General features: G+C 45.4%; 1 protein-coding gene across 1 annotated transcript in view; it reads right to left on the bottom strand.

The window, feature by feature from the left end:
- Positions 1 to 20,619, bottom strand: part of ADGRB1 (adhesion G protein-coupled receptor B1) — a 357,612-nt gene that overhangs the window by 6,801 nt on the left and 330,192 nt on the right. The window contains exons 30-32 of the mRNA XM_054985938.1: positions 11,153 to 11,871; positions 6,662 to 6,697; positions 6,205 to 6,309 (exon numbers count right to left, since the gene is read on the bottom strand). Of these exons, the coding sequence (XP_054841913.1) occupies positions 6,205 to 6,309; positions 6,662 to 6,697; positions 11,153 to 11,871 (860 nt within the window). The remainder of the gene's footprint in view (positions 1 to 6,204; positions 6,310 to 6,661; positions 6,698 to 11,152; positions 11,872 to 20,619) is intronic.

Below are 20,619 nucleotides of genomic sequence, written 5' to 3'. Positions count from 1 at the left end.
GCTTAAGAGTACAGGACTCTAATCTGGAGAGCCGGGTTTGATTCCCCACTCCTCCTCTTGAAGCCAGCTGGGTGACCTTGGGCCAGTCACAGCTTCTAGGAGTTCTCTCAGCCCCACCCACCTCACAGGGTGATTGTCATAAGGGTAACAATGACATAATTTTTAAACCGCTCTGAGTGGGTGTTAAGTCATCCTGAAGGGATGCAATAGTGGAGCGCAAGTGAACAGGGAGGAATACATGTGAGTCTGTTCACTTGCCAGTCAAGTGTAATTCGTCACTTCTAGCTTGGACCTGAGTCTCTTGCCATGAAAACCCAGGGGTTGCCATAAGTCAGCTATGACTTGAGGGCACTCTCCACCCCCTTCTCCCTGTTTAAAGGCAGGCTGTGTAGGCGATTCTCTCCTCTTATGCCAAATCCTGCAATTATTTCAAGGGGCCGGCCAATTGAGGACACGAGCAATAAAAAGAGCAGTGGATCAGCATTTCGCCAAAGTCCTGTAATTATGCTGTTTCAGCCTATACTGTCCTGCCTGAGGAAATACCATTTTTTAAAGTTTTAAATGGAAACAGAAGGGGGTTTTGTGGAAGGAACAAGCTGTTAATGGTAAGCGTGTGAATAGAGGGCAATGTCATGTAGAAACACGAAAAAAAATGCAGGAGTCGAGGGGCTGAAATGGGGAAAATCCTTCATGTCAAAGCAACTGAGGTCTATTTCACATCGCAATGAGATTTACTTCCAAGTAAGACTGCATAAGGCTTGGCAATCCAATCCTTTTGCCTTCTCTGAGGGAGAACAGTCAAGAGTCCCAGAGCTAGAGTAAGGAGTGAGAAACGGTGAGTTGGAGGGGGGTCGCTGGAGTTGCCAACAGGCCTGGAGACAAGTGTAGTGGGTAGAAATGGTCAGCCGAAATTCTTCATGGCACGGAGGTAAATAACATCATGCTATTAAGCCTCTATTCAACGGACAGTACATTTTTTTCCTCCGGGAAGTTGGTAATCATAGGTTTCACTAATTTTTATGCTTTGTATGGGAATTTAAAGGGAATGAGAAGGGACTGGAGTAGTGGAAATTCCAGTGTATCATGTGCCAACAGTTGACAAAGGACAGTGAGGTGCATGGAAAAAACTTACAGCAAGGAACCAGCCAGAAATTCCCTATTTCAGGAAGGCTGGGGGAGGCTTCCTTCCTCCGGAGCCAAAGGATCCTTTGGGAAGGCCTCAGAATTAGGCTGCTAGGGACCAAAAAGGCTGGTGATGTCTCTTGCTCAGGCCTTTAGGACTGCCAGCAGAGAAGAAGGAAGGCAATAACCGTAGAGTCAGTTAGATAGATAGGCAGCTGTTAGTGTCCTTCCTGCCAGGGGAACTTCCTTCCTTGCCTTCTCACCCCCTCCTCTCTCTCTTCTTCCCTGCATGCACCAGGAGAGCCAGCATGGTGTCTCCTCCTGAGAGAGATGGCCTACTTTCAATCGAAAGCCATCCTAGCTAGTTAGATCAGTTGCTAGTTCTTTCTCTCCACTAAACTTACATAAATATATTTCTTCAGGTAAATAAACAGTTATTGGTTCTCTAACTTGGATGAGAGCTTTCTGCGTGCAGTTTGTTTAGTTGACCCAATAAAGGCCACCTATTCCATTGCAAGATTTGAGTCCCGTAGAACCTTAGGAGTGTTGAGTCTCAAAAGCTCACACCCTGGAAATCACGTCAACCTCTGAAGGTGCTACGAGACCTGAATCTTGCTCTTCTACTATGGACCAACACGGCTACCCAACCGGAACTATTCCATTGCAGGGTTAGATAAGAAAATAAAGCAAACTAACGTTTGTACACTTCCCCCCTTCATGTACAGATTCAGCGTGGCTCCATTTGACAACCAGTTTTCTGATGAAAGGCTTCCAAAAGGTTGATGGATGCATTGAGAGAGAAGAGGCAGCCCTTGTTGGGTTCAGTCCCTCCTCTTGACCACGGATCAAAGCCTCCCTGGAACAGAGGCTGTGGATGTGTTGCTTTTATCCCCTTCAAAGCAAGTGCCAGGCCTTTAGGGAACAAAGAGTTTCTCTGAACTTTTAATAGCCATAGGCTAAGCCAAGAGGACTTCGGGTTGCCAACAATAGGTTGGGAAATTCATGGAGGTTTGGAGGTAGAACCTGTGGACAGGGGAATCGGGGGAGCGCTTTCACCTAACATTTATGGTAGGCCATGGCAACTGCTCTCCCCTGGAGAAAATGGCAGCTTCAATCTCTAGTCTGGAGATCAATTGAATTATAGGAGATCTCCAGGCCCTACCTGGCACTTGACACTTTAAATTGTTCTAGTAAATTTTGGATACACTTTAGACTTGGCGGGTTCTTTTCCCTCTCTTGTTTCTGTGCAATTTAGCTGGGTCTTGCCTTTTGTTACGTATGCAGGCCTACCTGGAGGTCAGCAACCCTAAGGAACATCCAGGCTGAGCTTGGAAATGACTGCACATTTGAGTAATGCAGTTAGTGCTAAAACAGGGCGCCCTAATTCTTGGAAGAATTATCTCTTGGTAGAAAAGTTTCTTTTCTAGCAGACTTCCGTTTTGCTTCATCATTTCCTCAAGTACAGAAAGGATATATTAGGGAGTTACAGGAAGAGGTAAGATATGCCGTATGTTCAGTAACACAGTTATGTGCAATGCTTCCAAACAGCCAAGATGGGAAGAGATTAAAGATCATTCCACCAGATTCAGCTCCCAATAGTCAGTGGTAGCCAGTTGGATAAGCCTTCAGTGGGTATTACCCAAATAAATTGTACTGGGACATAAGTTTAGGAAGAGATAGACTCTTTCTAAGCCCTTCCTTTAGTTCATGTGACTGTTGACAGGGCAAGGGACAGGAAGACTTATAGTCAGGGCTTGAATGCAGTGGAATGGAGTTCTGGCACCTCTTGAAAATGGTCACATTACTGGTGGCCTCGCCCCTGCTCTCCAGACAGAGGGGAGTTTAGATTCTAAACTCCCCTCTGTCTGGAGATCACGGGGCGGGGCCACCGGCCATGTGACCATTTTCACCAAGGGTGATTTGAACTTTAAAAAACTTCCCCCTTGTTCCAGCTGACCCAAAGTATGCAGTCCTGGAAGCATGAAATGCATGTGGTACCAGGGGCACTACCTCCTGCCAAGAGTTGCCCCCTGTGCTGGCAACCCACTGGTTGCCACAACCCACAAAGAATGGTTTGTGTTGTCCTCTTAAACATAGCTAAGGAATCTGAATGGTGTAGAATAGATACTTAGAAGAAAGACTTGCCCCCAATTCTTTCATTGGGTGGCAGAGATTAGTTGAGTAACTAGAAAGTATAGGGAAGTTTTTAGGAACCTCTTATGCAGACTGGAGTCAAGAATGTGTTTATTACCTAAATAATGTTTCTAGTTCACATAGACTGGAAGCAACTTTATAGCCCTTATGGGTGCAGAGGAAAGCTTGGAAATATCGGCTCAATCTCTGCATAAATTCTCACAGGTGTATGGGGGATGGTGGAGGGTTCTTGGTGGTAACAAGTGCGCGTGGGGGGAAGGGTTCAGGGTTTTGACCGCAAATCTTATTATGGCCTCTTGGTCCTTAGTATTAATTTCAGCCCTTTTAATAGGGCAAGCGTTTGACTATCTTTATGGCATTCACTCTCAAACAGATGCAGATGAAATCGATTTGCATAATCAGCTCTCCGGGAATTTATGACTGCATAGCTTGTACTTCTGTAGCATTGAATCTGCACTCTCTTGGCCCAAGATCTACCCAGCCCCGACTGGGTGCAGAAATAGCTTCTCATTGGGTTGGTATAAAACAAGGCTGTTTGGGTGGTGGTACTCACCAGCTACTTTGTGGTGGGGCTGTCCTTTATCCCGAAGGGGGAAATGGTGGAAACTGGTGCAACCTTATATATGAGTACCAGCAACTTTTTTAAAAACAAAAAGGCACTGGTTTAGATGAAAAACGAAAATAAAAATAAATCTTCTCCCTGTAAGCTAGCATTCCTGTCCTGTTTTCTATTATTATTATTATCACGGTCCACCAGATATTTGAGCTGGAATTGTTTGGTCCTTCAGCGACTTGGATTCAGTGCATGTATGTGGCACGTTCCGAGTAGGACTGCCGTTTGCAACTGTCCAATCGTTATCCTCTTGTTGTTATCTAATAGCTTCATTTAAAGACTGCCTTTCTCACTAAGGGCCAAGCTACACATGACGAAAGACACTTGCCTGGCAAGTGGATTGAGTGGAGGGCAAGTGAACAGGGAGAAATACACTTGCCGTTCAAGTGTCATTCGTCATGTGTAGCTTGGCCCTAAGAGTCAAGGTGGATTACAAAATAAAGGGGAAAAAACCCAAAAATTCAAACTGACTTTTTGGCAACTAAGTGCAGCCAATAAAAGCCACATTTGAATCCGCAACAGACATCTGGTGGGCAAACTGTATGAATGTCAAGTTCTATCGAACTGCGGTTGACTTATGGCAACCTCGCTTGTTTCTAAGGCAGGAGACTAACAGATTTGCCATTGCTTGCCTCTGTCTTGCAACCCAGGACTTCCTGTGTGGTTTTCTATCCAAGTACTAACCAGGGCTGATTCTGCTTAGTTTCCAAGAGCCGATGAGATCACATTAGCCTGGGGAAGCCAGATCAGGGCACAGGTAAACTAAGAGGGGGGGAATGGTGCTTGTTGACTGAGGGACATGTGATTGTTTTCACTGTGTGGACCACAGGAACGGGCAACTGTGGCAGCGAAGAAAGTTAATCGTGCGAGAAAGGAGTGTTTTCATAAAACTTTTCCATTCCTTCCCAACCTCCCCCTCCCGTTTCGAGTTGAGAAAGTTCTACAAAGGATGTCCAGCTCCACTTGGACCTAGGTTGCTTGTGTGTCCAAGAAGCTGATCCTGAGCAGTTGCTTTTCACTAGAGAGAAATAAAGCCGCCTGGCTGCCCTCCCTTCTTACACATTTCCCCCCTAATCCCACAGTAATTCCATCAAAGGAAGCAAGCCAAGTGCACAAGCATGCTATTAAATTTCCATCTCAATGGAATGTGGAGAAGATTGTAATAATCAAATCATGGTACAAAAGCATAAATCCAGCCCTACGCCAAAGGTAGCTTCCCACCAACCGAGTCTTGCAAAGCATTTGATTATTTTTTCCCGCTCCATTCAAGGCTGATTGGTTAATGGTAGAGGGGAAAAAAACTTGGTTACAACATGCTACTAAGAAAGATGGGAAACGCCTTGGGATACTGTGCAAGGCAAGGAAAGGCAATTCTCAATCAGGGATGGCTTGGGACTGGGAGCAAGGCAGTCAAGGCTTTTGAAATGTATATGGATGGAGGAGAAGACCTGCCCCCCAGGTCCTCTTTGTTGTGTGATGCCAGGTGCGGTGAGTGGTCAGAGAGGCATTCAAAGGGTGCTCGGCTTGGGACCGAGAGGGCTAGGAGTGGTTCTACGGGAGATTTTGAAGACATGCATCATGGTACAGTTTGGCACGAAAGGATGTCTATGAGGTTCCTTAAGGCAAAAGATGCAGTAAGACTTACGCTAGTGTTTGTTTTATCACTTCCACCCGAAGAAACGCTCCATCGTTTTATAGCCTAAGTATACAAGAGAGAATAGGATGGTTTTTTCCCTACCTTTGTTTATCTCAAGTATTTGGGTTGACACAAGTTGGGAGTCCAGAACTCATAAGTGAAGTGTTGTTTCAGACAGGGCAATGTATGAAGTAGCTGGCATTCTTATGCTGATTAATTGCAAGAGGCCGAAAGAGTGTGTGCTTTTTAGGTTAGATTTAGAGATAGGCGCAAACTGAGAAAATGGCGGTTCGTGGCAGTTCGTGGTTCATTGCATTTCACGAACCACGAACCGGTTTGTTTGGTTTGTGAATTTGGGGGTGGAATCTGGGGATGGTGACCACTGAGGAAATGAGGGACCTCTGTGGGGTATAATACCATAGATTCCATCCTCCAAAGCAATCATTTTCTCCAGGGAAACTGATCTCTATGGCCCGGAGATAAGTTGTAATTCCTGAAGATCTCCAGTCAACATCTGGAGAATGGCAACCCCAGCTGTAACAGCAGGAAAAGCAGAGGAGTTGTATCGATAGATGCAAATCATATTTTGAGGGGTGGGGATTTCTCATTTCCTTCCTTTGCAAGGATCAGAATTTACACCCTGAAAGGAGGAATTTCAGGCAGATGTTTTAGAGCTCACCTTGCTGTCAACTGTGGGAGACTCCTTCTCTTTTTCTGCATGCTGCAATTTCCGATTCAGGTCCTGGAACATGTCTTGGTGACGTTTTCTCGTGTGCATGATTTTCTGAAGCAGGCAAGAGAGAGTCGGGTTAGGAAGTTCTGGGGTCGCTCAAGGCCTGCAGCAAAAGAAGGTCTTACACGGCTTTAGCTCATTTTGGTAGAACGGCTTATGTGTGTGCATGACAAGCTCAGGAAATGCTCCCCAGGCTCAAAAGATTTCCTGAGATTGATTTGAACACAAGCATTTCAACAGGAAAATCAAAATTCATAAGTTTTCTCAGCTTTCTTTTAGCATGGGGTTTTGCTGGTGAATGTACACCTTTAACGGTGACGACGGCCTGGGGGAACGGGAGGTCTATTCTCATCTCAGCTGTCTTTCATTATAATCCCCCCTCCCCAAAATGGAAAGCACTTACCTCAAAATCTAGCTCTGCGTACCGGGATTTCCGTCTCTGGGGATTGAAAGACAAAGACACATTACTAATGGATGACAGTCAATTTTCTCCACTTTACAGGCTGGTTCACATGGCCATTTTTGCTACTGAATTTTCTCTACACAGAAGAAGTCCCCTGAGATAAAGCACTCTGTGAAATCATTTCAACATTTACAGCACAAATTGGTGGAGTACCAGTTTCAATTTCTGTTTCTCTTTGTGTGTGTGTGTGGTGCCCTCAAGTCAGAGTTGACTTATGGTGACCCCTGGTGGGGTTTTCAAGACAAGAGACTAATAGTCGTGGTTTGCCATTGCCTGCCTCTGCAACCCTAGTCTTCACTGGAGGTCTCCCATCCAATTACTAATCAAGGCCAACCCTGCTTAGCTTCTGAGATCAGATAAGAGCAGGCTCACCTGAGCTATCCAGGTCAGGGCCTGTTTCTCTTTACATGTTCCAAATTGCAAGGAGTGGGGACTGAACTTGGGAACAACTGCATACCTTATGCTCTCTGAAGCAACAACAGAGGTACAACACACACACACACCCTCCATGCAGCAGACTGTTGGATTCCAAACAAAGAAGCTAAACAAAGAAGCTAAGAGAGCCAGTTTGGTGTAGAGGTTAAGAGCGGCAGGATTCTAATCTGGAGAACCAGGTTGATTCCTCACTCCTCCACTTGAAGCCAGCTGGGTGACCTTGGGTCAGTCACAGCTTCTAGCTCTCTCAGCCCCACCCACCTCACAGGGTGTTTTGTTGTGGGGATAACAACAACATACTTTGTAAACTGTTCTGAGTGGGTGTTAAGTCATCCTGAAGGGCGGTATATAAATTGAATGTTGTTGTTGTTATTATTATTATTAAATTGTCCTCCCTGGCTAATCCAAGTGATTTTATACTGTCCCGTCAATGTTTAGTGTTAGCTGGAACCTGAAGGAGCAAATGAATGCTCTTTATTTTTCAGGAGAGGTTTTGTAAATATTAAAGAATGGTGAATGAAGTCTTATATAAACATGCCCTTTCATACTTTCATTGCAAGAGTCTGTCATCTTTTACTAAGTAGCGACTTTTGGCACATTAATTAATGTTAATGATAGATAGACAAAATAATGGCTCAGAGACCAGTGCATACCACAATGTTCAATGTCATGGCAGCAGCTGAGAAAGGCTGAAGGGACAGAGGGATATGTACATGATGCTGCCTTATACTGTGACAGAACAGGCTTTTAAATGAAAGTTTACTAAGTGCAGCCCCCAAGGTGGAAGAGAAAGCATTAAAAAACTTCCTGAAGGTAGAATGATTGACAAGCTGCTCCCTCCTCTCTGTGATGGGCCAGTGAGAAGGTAACAATTGGTGCTGACAGAATTGTTGAAGAGTTGAAGTTTGGAGTCTGACAAAGAGGGTCAGACAAGTATCCCTCTGTATGAGGAAAAAGGAAAAGTTCGCCGTAACTAGGACAGCTTTACATGTAAAGAAGACGTTAGTTAAAACACTTAAGAGTGAAAGCCAGCACTGATTTACACAGATAGAATTGAGAGTGTGTTGTTAGCAGAGGAAGTTGGTAGTGAAAGGAGACTCCCCTTCAACTCAGAGTTATGTCTTTTGGAGAAGAATAATTCCTGCCCAGTGTCTAAAAAGGGGTTTGGGCTCTGAGGAGGACCCTGGGTCTGACGTAAAGGGTAGAAAGTGCTGTGTTGAAGTCAGAACACCTAAGCTGTAAAGTGAAATCTATGAAGGAACCTTGCGAATGCAACCTAAGTCTGAAACTACCAGTCTTTCACTTTTAGGATCTGTAACTACTGAAACTAAGCTTTAAGAAGATTATTGTGCATAATACTTGTGAAATATTTTGCTCTACAATCAAAATTTGCCTCAGTTTTTCTTTCCCTGCCTACCTATATACCAATCCTTCCTGTTTAATAAACTTGCTGTTTCCTTTTGAGCCCCTAGTGCCATTTCATTTGAGGAAGACATGGGCTCTTGCTTCTACCCTACCAAATATTTGGGCCGGGATATTAGCCAAAAATATATATGTTTTAAAGTGTGGGACAAAAAGACCTTTGCATTATACCCAGAGACACACTACCAGAGGCATCACAGCCATAGCAAGCAATCTTGAACCTTTTGAAGGGAAAATTTGCCTGAGGGTGGAGGAGTGAGTGGGGCTTATGTCATATGGACCCTTGGTCTATAAAGGACAATATTGTCAAACCTGACTGGCAGCCGATCTCCAGGGTCTCAGCTCTTTCATAACAGCTACTATCTGATCCTTTTAAACAGAGATGTTGGGGTTTGAACCTGGCAGCTTCTGCTTGCACAGCAGATACTCAACCATCGGCTCATGGCCAAGGATGGCTAGGGGACTTATCTGCTGCCACCTCACATGATGATCAAGAGGGAGGGCATTAAAACAGCCCAAAGTAATTGTCAGCACACTGAGAAGATTCCTCGGGCACTTAAATCATGCGAAACTGTCCCTCAAGTCATATCCTTCATCAACACTGGGATAATTCATGCAACGGACCGCCAAAGTGTTAGAGCAGATAGAAGTGTGGGACTTCCAGTGAAGGTGTGGGATTGCAAGTTAGTTTTGAAGATATAGTGGGATAAGGTGATGCAGATCACTGAGGTCTTTGAAGGAAAGGCAAGTTAAAAACATGGAATAAATTAAATAAAGCAGAGGTATTCTGCCATTGCAGGATGTGTGGTGCTAGTCATCAATGGAGGGGTTCCTCAGTGAATTAGACCATGTGGCAGAAGAACAGAAGCTCTAATGTAAAGAGCTGCATTCTCCTGAATGAAACCACTGGCTGTAAGTGGTCATACTTGCCCGCACCATATTCAGGCTTATGCATATGGCGATATCATAAGCCCCTCTGCTCATGTGTTTAAAACACAGACAAGCTGCCTGGCTAGGCAGGAGAGGGAAAATTACTGGATTGTGAGAAGAGAAGTAAGACTAACATAACCCCACACCCCAGAGGTTGTACATAACCATGGAACAATGGAGGTCTCCAGAAGCACTTGAATGAATCCATTCACACACCTTGCCAATTCTACCCTTTACCCACTCTCCTGTTGTAGCCTCACCCATCCAGCCATCGTGGGTCATCAAATAGTCTTTTTACACCTCTAGTTCCTCCCAGGAAGACCTAAGTAAACCTTCCTAGTTCATTGTCCCACCTTGGAAACAGTTCACCAGCCTTATTGTCTCACCCTGGAGACAGTTTCCCCGTCCTTTGTCCCACCCTGGGAAGAACCATTAAGGCATTGTTTTAGGGCAGAGACTCTCAGTCCTGCCTCAGGGCATGTTACACAGTATATTTGACTGTCCTGCCATGTGCGCAGTGTGTGTGTGTGTTCTGGACCCTCCACATGCCCTCAGATAGCATGTCTGAGCCCTTCTTCCTCTTGCCATGAAGTACTGGTCACTGAAGCTGCTCTCCTTTGGATGCTCTCAGTCTTCTGGACCTGGCAACTATAAAACCAACTCTGCAACTCTCTCCAACTTTCCTCCCGGTTCTTTTTCTAATTAGCTCTTTGTGTGTCCTGCGTGTTTTGCATGCAATTGATCTGTAATATTTTAAATAAAACCCCCCTTTTTGATTGAATATCTGCCTGCTTATTGAAAGGGTTCTCTAGAGGAATGGATCCTCATAGACATTGGTGCATAAGATCCCAGTTACCAGCCTCTTGCACAGCCATTCTCCTTGCTAGCTAATCCCCCCACAAATTATTTTATTGCAAGGAGACCACTTCTGGTAACATGGTCTTTTGAGTCCAGTGTAGTCTTTTGTGGCTGGCGGCAGCTCTACCAGATCCCAGGGTAAGGCCTTTTGCCCTACAATTTCAGCTCCTTAAAAAAAAAAAAAATCTGGAAAGTTCTCTGTGCAAAGCATGTGCTGATGCTAGGCTCTCATGGCCCTCCCGTACATGCCCAGGGTAATGCCGATCAGCACATTGGGGTCAAGAAGGAATTTTCCTCCAGGATAGATTGGCCAGGGATCCTGGAGGTTTTTTGCCTTCCTCTGGGCATAAAGGGTGAGTGGGGGAGGTAGCTTTGAATTTCCTGCATTGTGTAGGGCAGGGGTGGGCAAATTGCGGCCCGTGGGCCACATGTGGCCCGCTACAGAGTTTTTTGTGGCCCGCCAAGACAGCCAGAAAAATCCGCCTTGAACCGAGATTTCCTTCCCGTGCACGATATGAAATTAGCACAATAAATAAATTGAATAAAACTGCCACTATTTTATTTAATTTATACTTATTGATTTTTATGATACAATTTATACCTTTTCTGAAATGCAAAGTTAACTAATGAATGCAATCATTTTAAATGGTGCAGCCCTCCGCTAACCTTCGCTCCCACAAAGTGGCCCCCGAGCCAAAACAATTGCCCACCCCTGGTGTAGGGGGTTGGACTAGATGACCCTTGGGAACCCTTCTACCTCTATGTTTCTATGCTCTGGTTACATACCTCAAGGGAGCTCATGGAGAGTGTGGAGACCGTCTCGCTCTTGGACACCATTCCAGAGTTACCAGAATCGCCCGTGTCACACAAGTTCAGCATCTGTGAGTCACCAGATTTGTTGACCACTGGTGGTGACAGTTGTTGTTGTTGCTGCTGCTGCTGCTGCTGCTGCATAATAGGGGATGCTTGGACCTCCCCACAGCTCATCACCACCGGTTCCCTCGGAGGACTCTTGACAACAAAACCTGGGTCTGTGGCCATGCTGAGATGGATGAGTCTTGTCTGTGGCATCTGGTCAATATTGATGCTGTATTTTGTATCATCCTTGGGGGGCGGAGGTGGCGGGGGCGGCTTGGGCCTCAAGGTGGAGGTGTTGGTGGGCAGGATGACGTAGCTGGCATCTATGGCTTGATCCTGGGCCCGGGAAAGCTCCGAGTCCAGCTTTTTGAAGATGTCCCCATCACAGATGTAGATGGATTTAGGCTGCTGGCTCTTGTCCTTCTTCAGGGTGAGGGTGTGGTTGCTGAAGTCGTTGAGGTTGATCGCCCCCAGGTAGTGCGGGGAGCTTTGGAGGTGCATCTTGGAGACGTTGGCTGGAAGACTGTTAAAATTCGACGAACCTTTCTGGTGGTTCAGCTTCAGCTTCTCCTCGTCCTGCAGGGATGGACGCTTCAACGTCCCCGTGATCGTCATGGTGCGGCAAGTACTGATGTCTTTATTTAGAACTAACAAGCCAGAGCGAGGGAAGCACAATGTTAGCGGCTTCCACAAAAGGCTTTGTCTGTTGCAACAAATGCATTTATCACAATCATATCATCCAGGCACATCCCCTCGGATCTCCAGATTAAAAGCGGCCATGGGGAATTGTGGTTTCCCCTTCTCACCTTGGACTTCACACAGTCCCAGTGGAACTTCCACCCTTTGGCAGTTTCCATCCATTAGCTATCTCTAGAAATGCAGAGGGGTATCTTAATTTGTCTTCCATTAATTTGTTATGCAAAAGAAGCAAGACACAATCCGTTTTTAATGTAGCTTTAAAGAAATATAGCTACGAATTGTTAGCTTTGCATTCCTCTGTTCCTCTCATTTTATATGCTTCAGTGTTTCATGTCAATCCATTACACCAGCAGACCCCCAACGTGGTGCCCACGAGCATCTTTCCTAGCACCCACCATGTGATTTTAGAAAGTGGGAGGAGCCAGACCGGGTTTTTGCCCAACAGGGCTTCTGATTGGCCACTGGAGATCTGATTGGCTGTGCAGGTCTTAAAAAAAACATTGCTTTGGTAGCAGCTGCCACCCTAGCACAAGGATCTTAAACAATATTTTCCATTAAAAAGACATCTTGTTAAACAGAACTTCTGCGTGAAATGTTGAAGAGTTACCGTTAAGGGCAAACAACAACAATCAATTTAATAATAACATTCGATTTATATATCGCCCTTTGGGACAACTTAATGCCACACTCAGAGCAGTTTACAAAGTGTGTTATTATTATCCTCACGACAATCACCCTGTGAAGTGAGTAGGGCAGAGGGAGCTCTGAGAGAGCTGTGACTGGCCCAAGGTAACCCAGCTAGCTTCAAGTGGAGGAGTGGGGAATCAAACCTGCGAATATGCTCCTCTCCTTCTGTATCCTGACAACAAACCTGTAGGGTAGGCCAGGCTGAGAGTCAGAGATTGATCCAAGGTCACCCAGCTGGCTTCAAGCGGAGGAGTGGGGAAGCAAACCCGGCTTTCCAGATTAGAGTCCTGCCACTCTTAACCACTACACCAAACTGGCAACTTCCAAAGAAGCTCTGATTACTTGGTGAAAGGGAGGGGGATGAAGACTATATGCCCACAGACCTTCTTTGAGTTCTGAAGCTCCAAAAGAGCCTCTGCCCAAAGTCATGTCAATATTATTTTGCCTCATAATTGCCTTGGGTATCCTGTTGTAAAGCTTGAAAACTGTATTGGTGTGGATCCTAACCCATTCCTACTGCTCCTTTGAGCAAAGTCTATTGATTAATTAAAAACTTCATACCTTTCTTTTTGGCTCAAGTCTGAAGCTTTACTTCAATCTAAGAGGCTTTTCTCCAGCTTAAGTGGCTCTTTTGTTGGAGGGTCCCTTACGCTGGAGGAAGGCTCCTTACACTGGAAGAAGGCTACTTGGAAGATGATTGGACCTGCCCCACTAGACCCATCTCAGGATGGTCTGAGGCCAACAGGAGAGACGCACCAGCTCTCTCCAGAAGAAGAAACACCCTCATTCTGTATGAGTTGGTGAACATGATGACCACACCTGGACACACAGTTGCATGCAGCATTAGTTGTGTGTGCGTGTTATGTGCCATCAAGTCACCTACAACCTATGGCGACCCTATGAAGGAAAGACCTCCAAAATGTCCTATCCTTAGCAGACGTGCTCAGATCCTGCAAACTGGGGGACGTGGCTTCTTTTATCGAGTCAGGCCATCTCGTTTTAGGCCTTCCGCTTTTCCTACTGCCTTCCGCTTTTCCTAGCATTATTGACTTTTCCAGAGAATCTTGTCTTCTCATGATGTGACCAAAGTACGATAGCCTCAGTTTTGTCATTTTAGCTTTGAGGGAGAAATCAGGCTTGATTTGATCTAGTACCCACTTATATGTCTTTTTGGCCATCCATGATATCTGCAAAACTCTCCTCCATCCAGGGTTTTTTTTTTCATCAGGAACACGGTGGAACGGAGTTCCGGAACCTCTTGAAAATGGTCACATGGGTGGTGGCCCCACCCCTGATCTCCAGACAGAGGGGAGTTTAGATTGCCCTCTGCACTGCTAGAGCATGTCTGGAGATCAGGGGGCAGGGCAACCGCCATGTGACCATTTTCACTGAGGGCAATTTAAACTTTTGAACCCCCCCTTGTTCCAGCTGACCCCAAGTGACGTCATTGGCCCTGGGAGCATGCGTGGACTTTGTGCATGCACATGTGGTACCAGGGGCACCACCTCCTGCCAAGAGTTGCCTCTTGTGCTGGCAATCCACTGAGTTCCACCACCTCTTTTCTCAGAAAAAAAGCCCTGCCTCCAGCATTAGTTACAAAGAAACAAGTGACTCTTCCACTAATTTCCTATATACATTGGGATCACCGGCTGTCATTCTGTCAGAAGAAGAAAGCCAAATTTCATAGAGAAGCACTCACAAGCTGCATTCGCCAAACAATTGAAAGTAGCAGTTCTTTTACTCGCAGCCTCCCCACAGAAACAGAGAAAGATAGGGATTGTGGCTCCCTTCAGGTAATTTCCACCTATGATTGGAGCCTTATGCTATAGCTTGGCAACACTGATTTTTAACCAGCTTTGATGTGCTGGCACAATTGAAGACAGGCTCTGGGGAAACTTGGGAGAACTTTTCTCTGCCTGAGACCAAGGAAATGATTATTATCTGCAACGGACAGCAGTACAAAAGCTCTCAAATTTAAATTGAGATTTGGACTAGTGACAGAAGTCCTTTGATGTGTGCCTTCTATTGAATGGCTGAGTGATTGAAGGGAAAACAAGGTGACTAGTTAGGCCAGTCATTTCATTGCCTCCTGTTGGCCAATGTCATCCACACATGTAGAATGCTGGAAAATGCCTTCGTAAGGGACTTGGATTTTGGCCTTCTTGATCAGAGTAAGCGTGTCTGCACTGCTGCATTGTGTCTGAAGAAGGGAGCACTGACTCTCAAAAGCTTACACTCTGAAAATCCTGTTGGCCTCTAAGGTGCCACTGGACTCAAATCATGCTGCATTGCTTAGAGAACCACCTGAACAAGGAAGCACCTTTAAAGTATGAAGGGTCTGAGCTAGCGTTGTCAACCTCCAGGTGGTGGCTGGAGATCTCCTGGAATTACAGCCGATCTCCTGACAACAGAGTTCAATGCCCCTGGAGAAAATGGTTGCTTTGGGGGGCGGGTGGGGGGGTGGGCTTTGTTGCATTAGGCTCTCTCCTTTCCAAACTCCACCCTCTGCAGACTCCACCCCCCAAATCTCCAGGAATTTCCTAACCTGGAGCTGGTAACCTAGCTCTGAGCAAAACTATGTTGGAATCAGAATCACCATCAGTTTGGGACTGGAATCAGCTTGGAAGGTTCCTCTTATCAGAGGAGGGAAAAAAAACCACTGTTAGCAGAATAGTTCTTTAGGATCCAACCCAGTCTAATAGGACTTATTTCTGAACAATATGTTTAGAATCACAGTATTAATTAGACTTATTGTCGGAGGCTTTCACGGTCGGAGAACGATGGTTGTTGTGGGTTTTCCGGGCTGTATTGCCGTGGTCTTGGCATTGTAGTTCCTGACGTTTCGCCAGCAGCTGTGGCTGGCATCTTCAGAGGTGTAGCACCAAAAGGCAGAGATCTCTCAGTGTCACAGTGACACTGAGAGATCTCTGTTTTTTCACTGTGACACTGAGAGATCTCTGCCTTTTGGTGCTACACCTCTGAAGATGCCAGCCACAGCTGCTGGCGAAACGTCAGGAACTACAATGCCAAGACCATGGCAATACAGCCCGGAAAACCCACAACAACCATATTAATTAGACTGTTTCTATGGGGGGGTGGGATATGCAGAAATGAGGAAGGGGTCCTTCAGTGCTTGCCAGGTCTGTGTACCAAAAGAGATCATGAGAGAGAAGAAGAAGAAGAAGAAGAAGAAGAAGAAGAAGAAGAAGAAGAAGAAGAAGAGCATCCAGGATAGGGAGAAGAAAAGAGACAGCAGAGTATTTGATCAATGGGTGTTTGATGAAAGTAGGAAAGGAACCAATGAGAAATGGCTGAAGGGCACATTGGTACCAACATGATTCACAGTTCCTCACACTCTGTCTTGAAATTTTGCAGCTGGATTCAGACCTAAGTGACATGTATTCTTAATATCCCACTTTCTAGAATGGCCAAAGCCGACAAGCAGGACTAAGAGGCAAAAGCCTTCTTGGCTTGTTTCCAGCAACGGGTATTCAGCAGCACACTGCACCTGTACATGGAGGTTCCATTTAGACAACATACCCAGGAGACATTCGCTCTGTTCATTAGTACAGTGAACTCACATACTATCTATGTACAGTGTACACTTGATTTTTCTTTCTACCTGCATTCAGTAATTTTCATGTTACATTCAATGCACGTATAGCTGAATGTGTAATATTATGCAGGTTTCATTTGTAAAGTGAAAGCACACCGGGTCTTTCTTAAAAATGGATGTACACTGTGAACAGGACTACAGATGGACTCATCTTTCAAGAAGTTGTTTAATCCTTGTTTAAAGCCATCAGAGAGTCACCCTACACAAGACGTCTGACACATGAAGAACCTGTGTCGGGAGATGCAATGGAAGCCAGGAAGGGTAGTTTAAAAGGAAAGAGCCGGCAGCAGAGCAAAGGCTTTACTCTACACTGGAGCTGTGTGAAGGGGCTGTAAAATGCCAGAAGGGAAACGTCAGCCCATTACAACTTCTCCAGGTCCAAGCCTGGCTCTGGAAGGCAGCTCCAGCCCATTTCTATTCTTCACTGCCCTCTGGTTGCGATCCCACAGTTTTAGACTGGAGAGGTGAAATCGACAGAGCCTTTGGGGAGGCAAAGATTAAATTAACAAACCCTCTGAGGAGCGATCTCTGCTGGCTCTGTCTTTTTAAACTACACTTCCCAGCTAATGTTTCTTCTTCCTACACTTGATGAACACGCGCCGAGGTGTCTCGTGTAAATAGACTCTAAGCTCGTGACCACTTCTTCGTCAAGGGGCAGTGAGTTCCACAAATTTATCATTCCTTTGATCAGTTCTGAATCTATTGCCCATCCATTTCCTTGTGTGTTCATGAGTTCTAGTATGATGGAACAGGGAGAAAAAGTCCTCTCTATTCACTTTCTTCATGCCATGTATAACTTTAAAGGTCTCTTCCTATTTCCCACCAGTTAGTCTTTTTCTTTAGCCCTGGACTCTTCGGCTTTTTTGACCCTTTGATAATATTGGTTGCCCTTTTAGGCAGTTTTTCCAGTGCTACAATATCCTTTTTGAGATATGGTGACCAGTATAAAGTATTCCAAATGGGGACATAGTATTCTGATAGTGAAATCCTAAGCAGACTTACTCCGGTCTAAGCCGATTGAAATCAATAGGCTTAGAATGGAGTAACTCTGTTTAGGATTTCACTGTAAAGAATCTTCAGAAGGCGAGCACAATAGGGGCCGTTTTGTTTTCCATTTCTTTTCTGAAAGTCCCCACTACGGAATTTTTCCAGTGCCACACATGGAGTCAATGGATAAAACGGAAGAGGGGGATATGATAATGTTGCAAGCTGCTCTGGGCCGTTTCCACACGGCTTACCTTATTCTGCAAAATAGTGAAATCTCGCGCGAAATCTTGCGAGAAGACGCTGTTATCGCGTCATCTCGCGTGATAACAGCATCTTCTTGCGAGATTTCTCTATTTTGCAGAATAAGTTAAGCCGAGTGGAAACGGCCCTGGTTTCCCAATGCAAAGATAAAAATAATAAATGTTATACATAGAGGTGGGCAAGTAGTTGGAATGGATGAACATGGATTGTTCGAGATAGTACCTGGAGAGATGGCAGGGATCAATGACTAATACAGGAGGGGAAAGAGTATGAAACTTTTCACACATTAGATTTGATGGTTGACTTGAAAAATATTCTGTTCTTACGGAATAGGAAGAAGAAATGCAGCAAATTCATTTGCAAGAGAGAGGCACAGATTTCCTCCATGGCTCTGGAGTTTTCCTTGGTGTTGCATGATCCCACTCCTCCTCAATTTCAATGTAAATTGGGATAAGTTCTATAATTATTTCTGGAATTGGAGTGTGTGCTCTTTGACACGGAGTTCAGTGCCTTCCACTAAGTGGTACATTTTCCCAGTTTCCATAACTGTTGAGCACATTTGCATTGATAAATCACTGCAACAAAGAAGCAATCTAAATGCAGTAGTACATGTGATTGCATCTAAACTGATGGGATTTTTATTTGCTAAAGGTATTTGTAGACTGGCGCACACCATGGTTCTTTGCACGTGATGTTTTATTAATGCATTAGCACATTCTTTGCACAATGCATAATAATGCGTAAGCACATCGGTAAAACATCACACAAAAAAAATCTTGGCATTAACATAGACATATGTCTACCAGGGACCTTTCCACATTGTTAAACATGCCATGAAAATTAGTTATGCTTAGTTGCAGAAAGATTTTATGTCTGTGCTTGGCTTTATGCTTATTTTTCAAATTTTCTGCTACCTTACCATATTGTATCTCTTTTCACTAAATGTCCTAACTGTTGCCCATTATTGTGCTTTGCTCAGCGGTTGTCCTAGCTGTTGATTATAGTATATTTTAACTTGCACTGTGTAATCCTCTTTGGATCTCAGCGAGAAAGGCGGACTGTAAATAAATAAATAAAATCCGTCTATACACTCACCTCCAGATAGATTTCTTGCACTGTTCAGTCAATGTACACATTGGTAATGTAAAATAGTAAAGAGTGCAGTAGCACCTTTAAGACTAACCAACTTTATTGTAGCCTAAGCTTTCAACAGTGAAGAGCCCCGTGACGCAAAGGGGTAAGCTGCAGTACTGCAGCCCAAGCTCTGCTCATGACCTGAGTTCGATCCCGGCGGAAGCTGGGTTCAGGTAGCCGGCTCAAGGTTGACTCAGCCTTCTATCCTTCCGAGGTCAGTAAAATGAGTACCCAGTTTCCTGGGGGTAAAGTGTAGATGACTGGGGAAGGCAATGGCAAATGACCCTGTAAAAAAGTCTGCCAAGAAAATGTCATGATGCAACGTCCCCCCCCCCCTGCCATGGGTCAGTAATGACTCGGTGCTTGCACAGGCTGCTTGTACCTTTACCTTACCTTTAAGCTTTCAAGAACCACAGTTCTCTTCATCAGATACAACTGTGGTTCGAGAACTGTGGTTCCCGAAAGCTTATGTTACAATAAAGTTGGTTAGTCTTAAAAGTGCTACTGGACTCTACTATTCTGTGACTACAGACTAACATGGCTAACTGTTCTGGATCTATGACCATTGGTAATGCAGATGGGGGAAAATTCTGATAAATAAGCTGAAGGTGGTGGTCACAAATGCCGTCAAGTCATAGCTGACGTCTGGCTCTCCCAGGTGGGGTTTGCTTGGCAAGAGACTAACAGAGGCGGTTTGCCATTGCCTACCTCTGCAACTCCAGACTTCATTGGAGGTCTCCCATCCAATTACTAAACAGGGAAGACACTGCTTATCTTCCAAGATCAGATGAGATTGGGCTTGCCTGGGCTATCCAGGTCAGGGGAGACCATGTAACTCATCAGAAAATAAAGCTAGGATTCTCGAAACTGGCCACCAACTTCAGGATGACTGGAACTGCCTGGCCCAGATTATCTCCCTCCTGCTATTTGCAATGGAAGCTAAGGCAGGCATGGCGGTGGTAGAGAGTGCCCTCGAGTCCTAGTTGACTTATGGCGACCCCTAGTGGGGTTTTCATGGCAAGAGATTAACAGAGGGGTTTGCCGTTGCTTGACTCTGCAACCCTGGTCTTCGTTGGAGGTCTCCCATCCAATTACTCACCAAGGCTGACCCTGCTTAGCTTCTGAGATCTGACGAGATCAGGCCTGCTGAAGGCCCCATTGTCAAATATAAATGTGCACCACAGTGTCTGAAATATTACAATTAAAAATACCCCCAGTGCAGTAGTTCCAGCTCAAGAAGAAGCTTGGGCAATTCTGAACTCTAAACATCAAAAAGGAATTTGGGATGCCGAGAACTTCGGAAGTGACCATCATTTGCAAACATGCCCGTTACACTCAACCAAGAGCTGATACGGTTTTGTGACAAGTGTACCCTGGCAGGCAAATATGATATTGTGGCCACAGGCTGCGTATATGCAGTATCCCCGATGACATCAATGGCTGCAAACAGATGGAAAAGAGAGAAAAGAGGAGGAAAGGAAAGGAAGAAAGCCAGGAAGATAAATAAAAGAAATGTCCTAGGAGAATATAGAGTGATTAAAAAAAAAACAGCTGCCTTAGAGAGATCCTGGTTTGGAAGATTGGGATGCTATGCAGGGTCTGAGTGAGCCAGGGGTGTTCTTGCCCAGAAGCAGGAGAGATCATTGGGGAAGCCTACGGCATGTCAAAGGTGAGCCTGGGAAGCAGAGCACTGAAGGAAGGGGTAGGCTGGCTGCATTCATTGAATCTCAACAGAGCGACGGTGGGCAGCAGGCATAGGGCCAAGCTAGAAGTGACGACTTTCGCTTGAACGGCATGTGATCATGTGATCGAGTGGAGTGCAAGTGGAGCGCAAGTGAACAGGGAGGAATGCACGTGAGTCTGTTCACTTGCCGTTCAAGCGTAACTCGTCACTTCTAGCTTGGCCCAGAGTGTCAGCTCTCTTCAAGCAAGGAGAGGCAGGGAGATTGGTCAGGGCTGGCTCTCTAAGGAGGCAAGGTGAAGCGGTGGACTCAGGGAGCAGATCTGGGGT

This window comes from Eublepharis macularius, chromosome 7, assembly GCF_028583425.1.
Source record: "Eublepharis macularius isolate TG4126 chromosome 7, MPM_Emac_v1.0, whole genome shotgun sequence".
NCBI classification, from domain to species: Eukaryota; Metazoa; Chordata; class Lepidosauria; order Squamata; family Eublepharidae; genus Eublepharis; species Eublepharis macularius.
The sequence above is the reverse complement of the archived record's forward strand: the minus strand, read 5'-3'. Positions and strand labels throughout refer to the sequence as shown.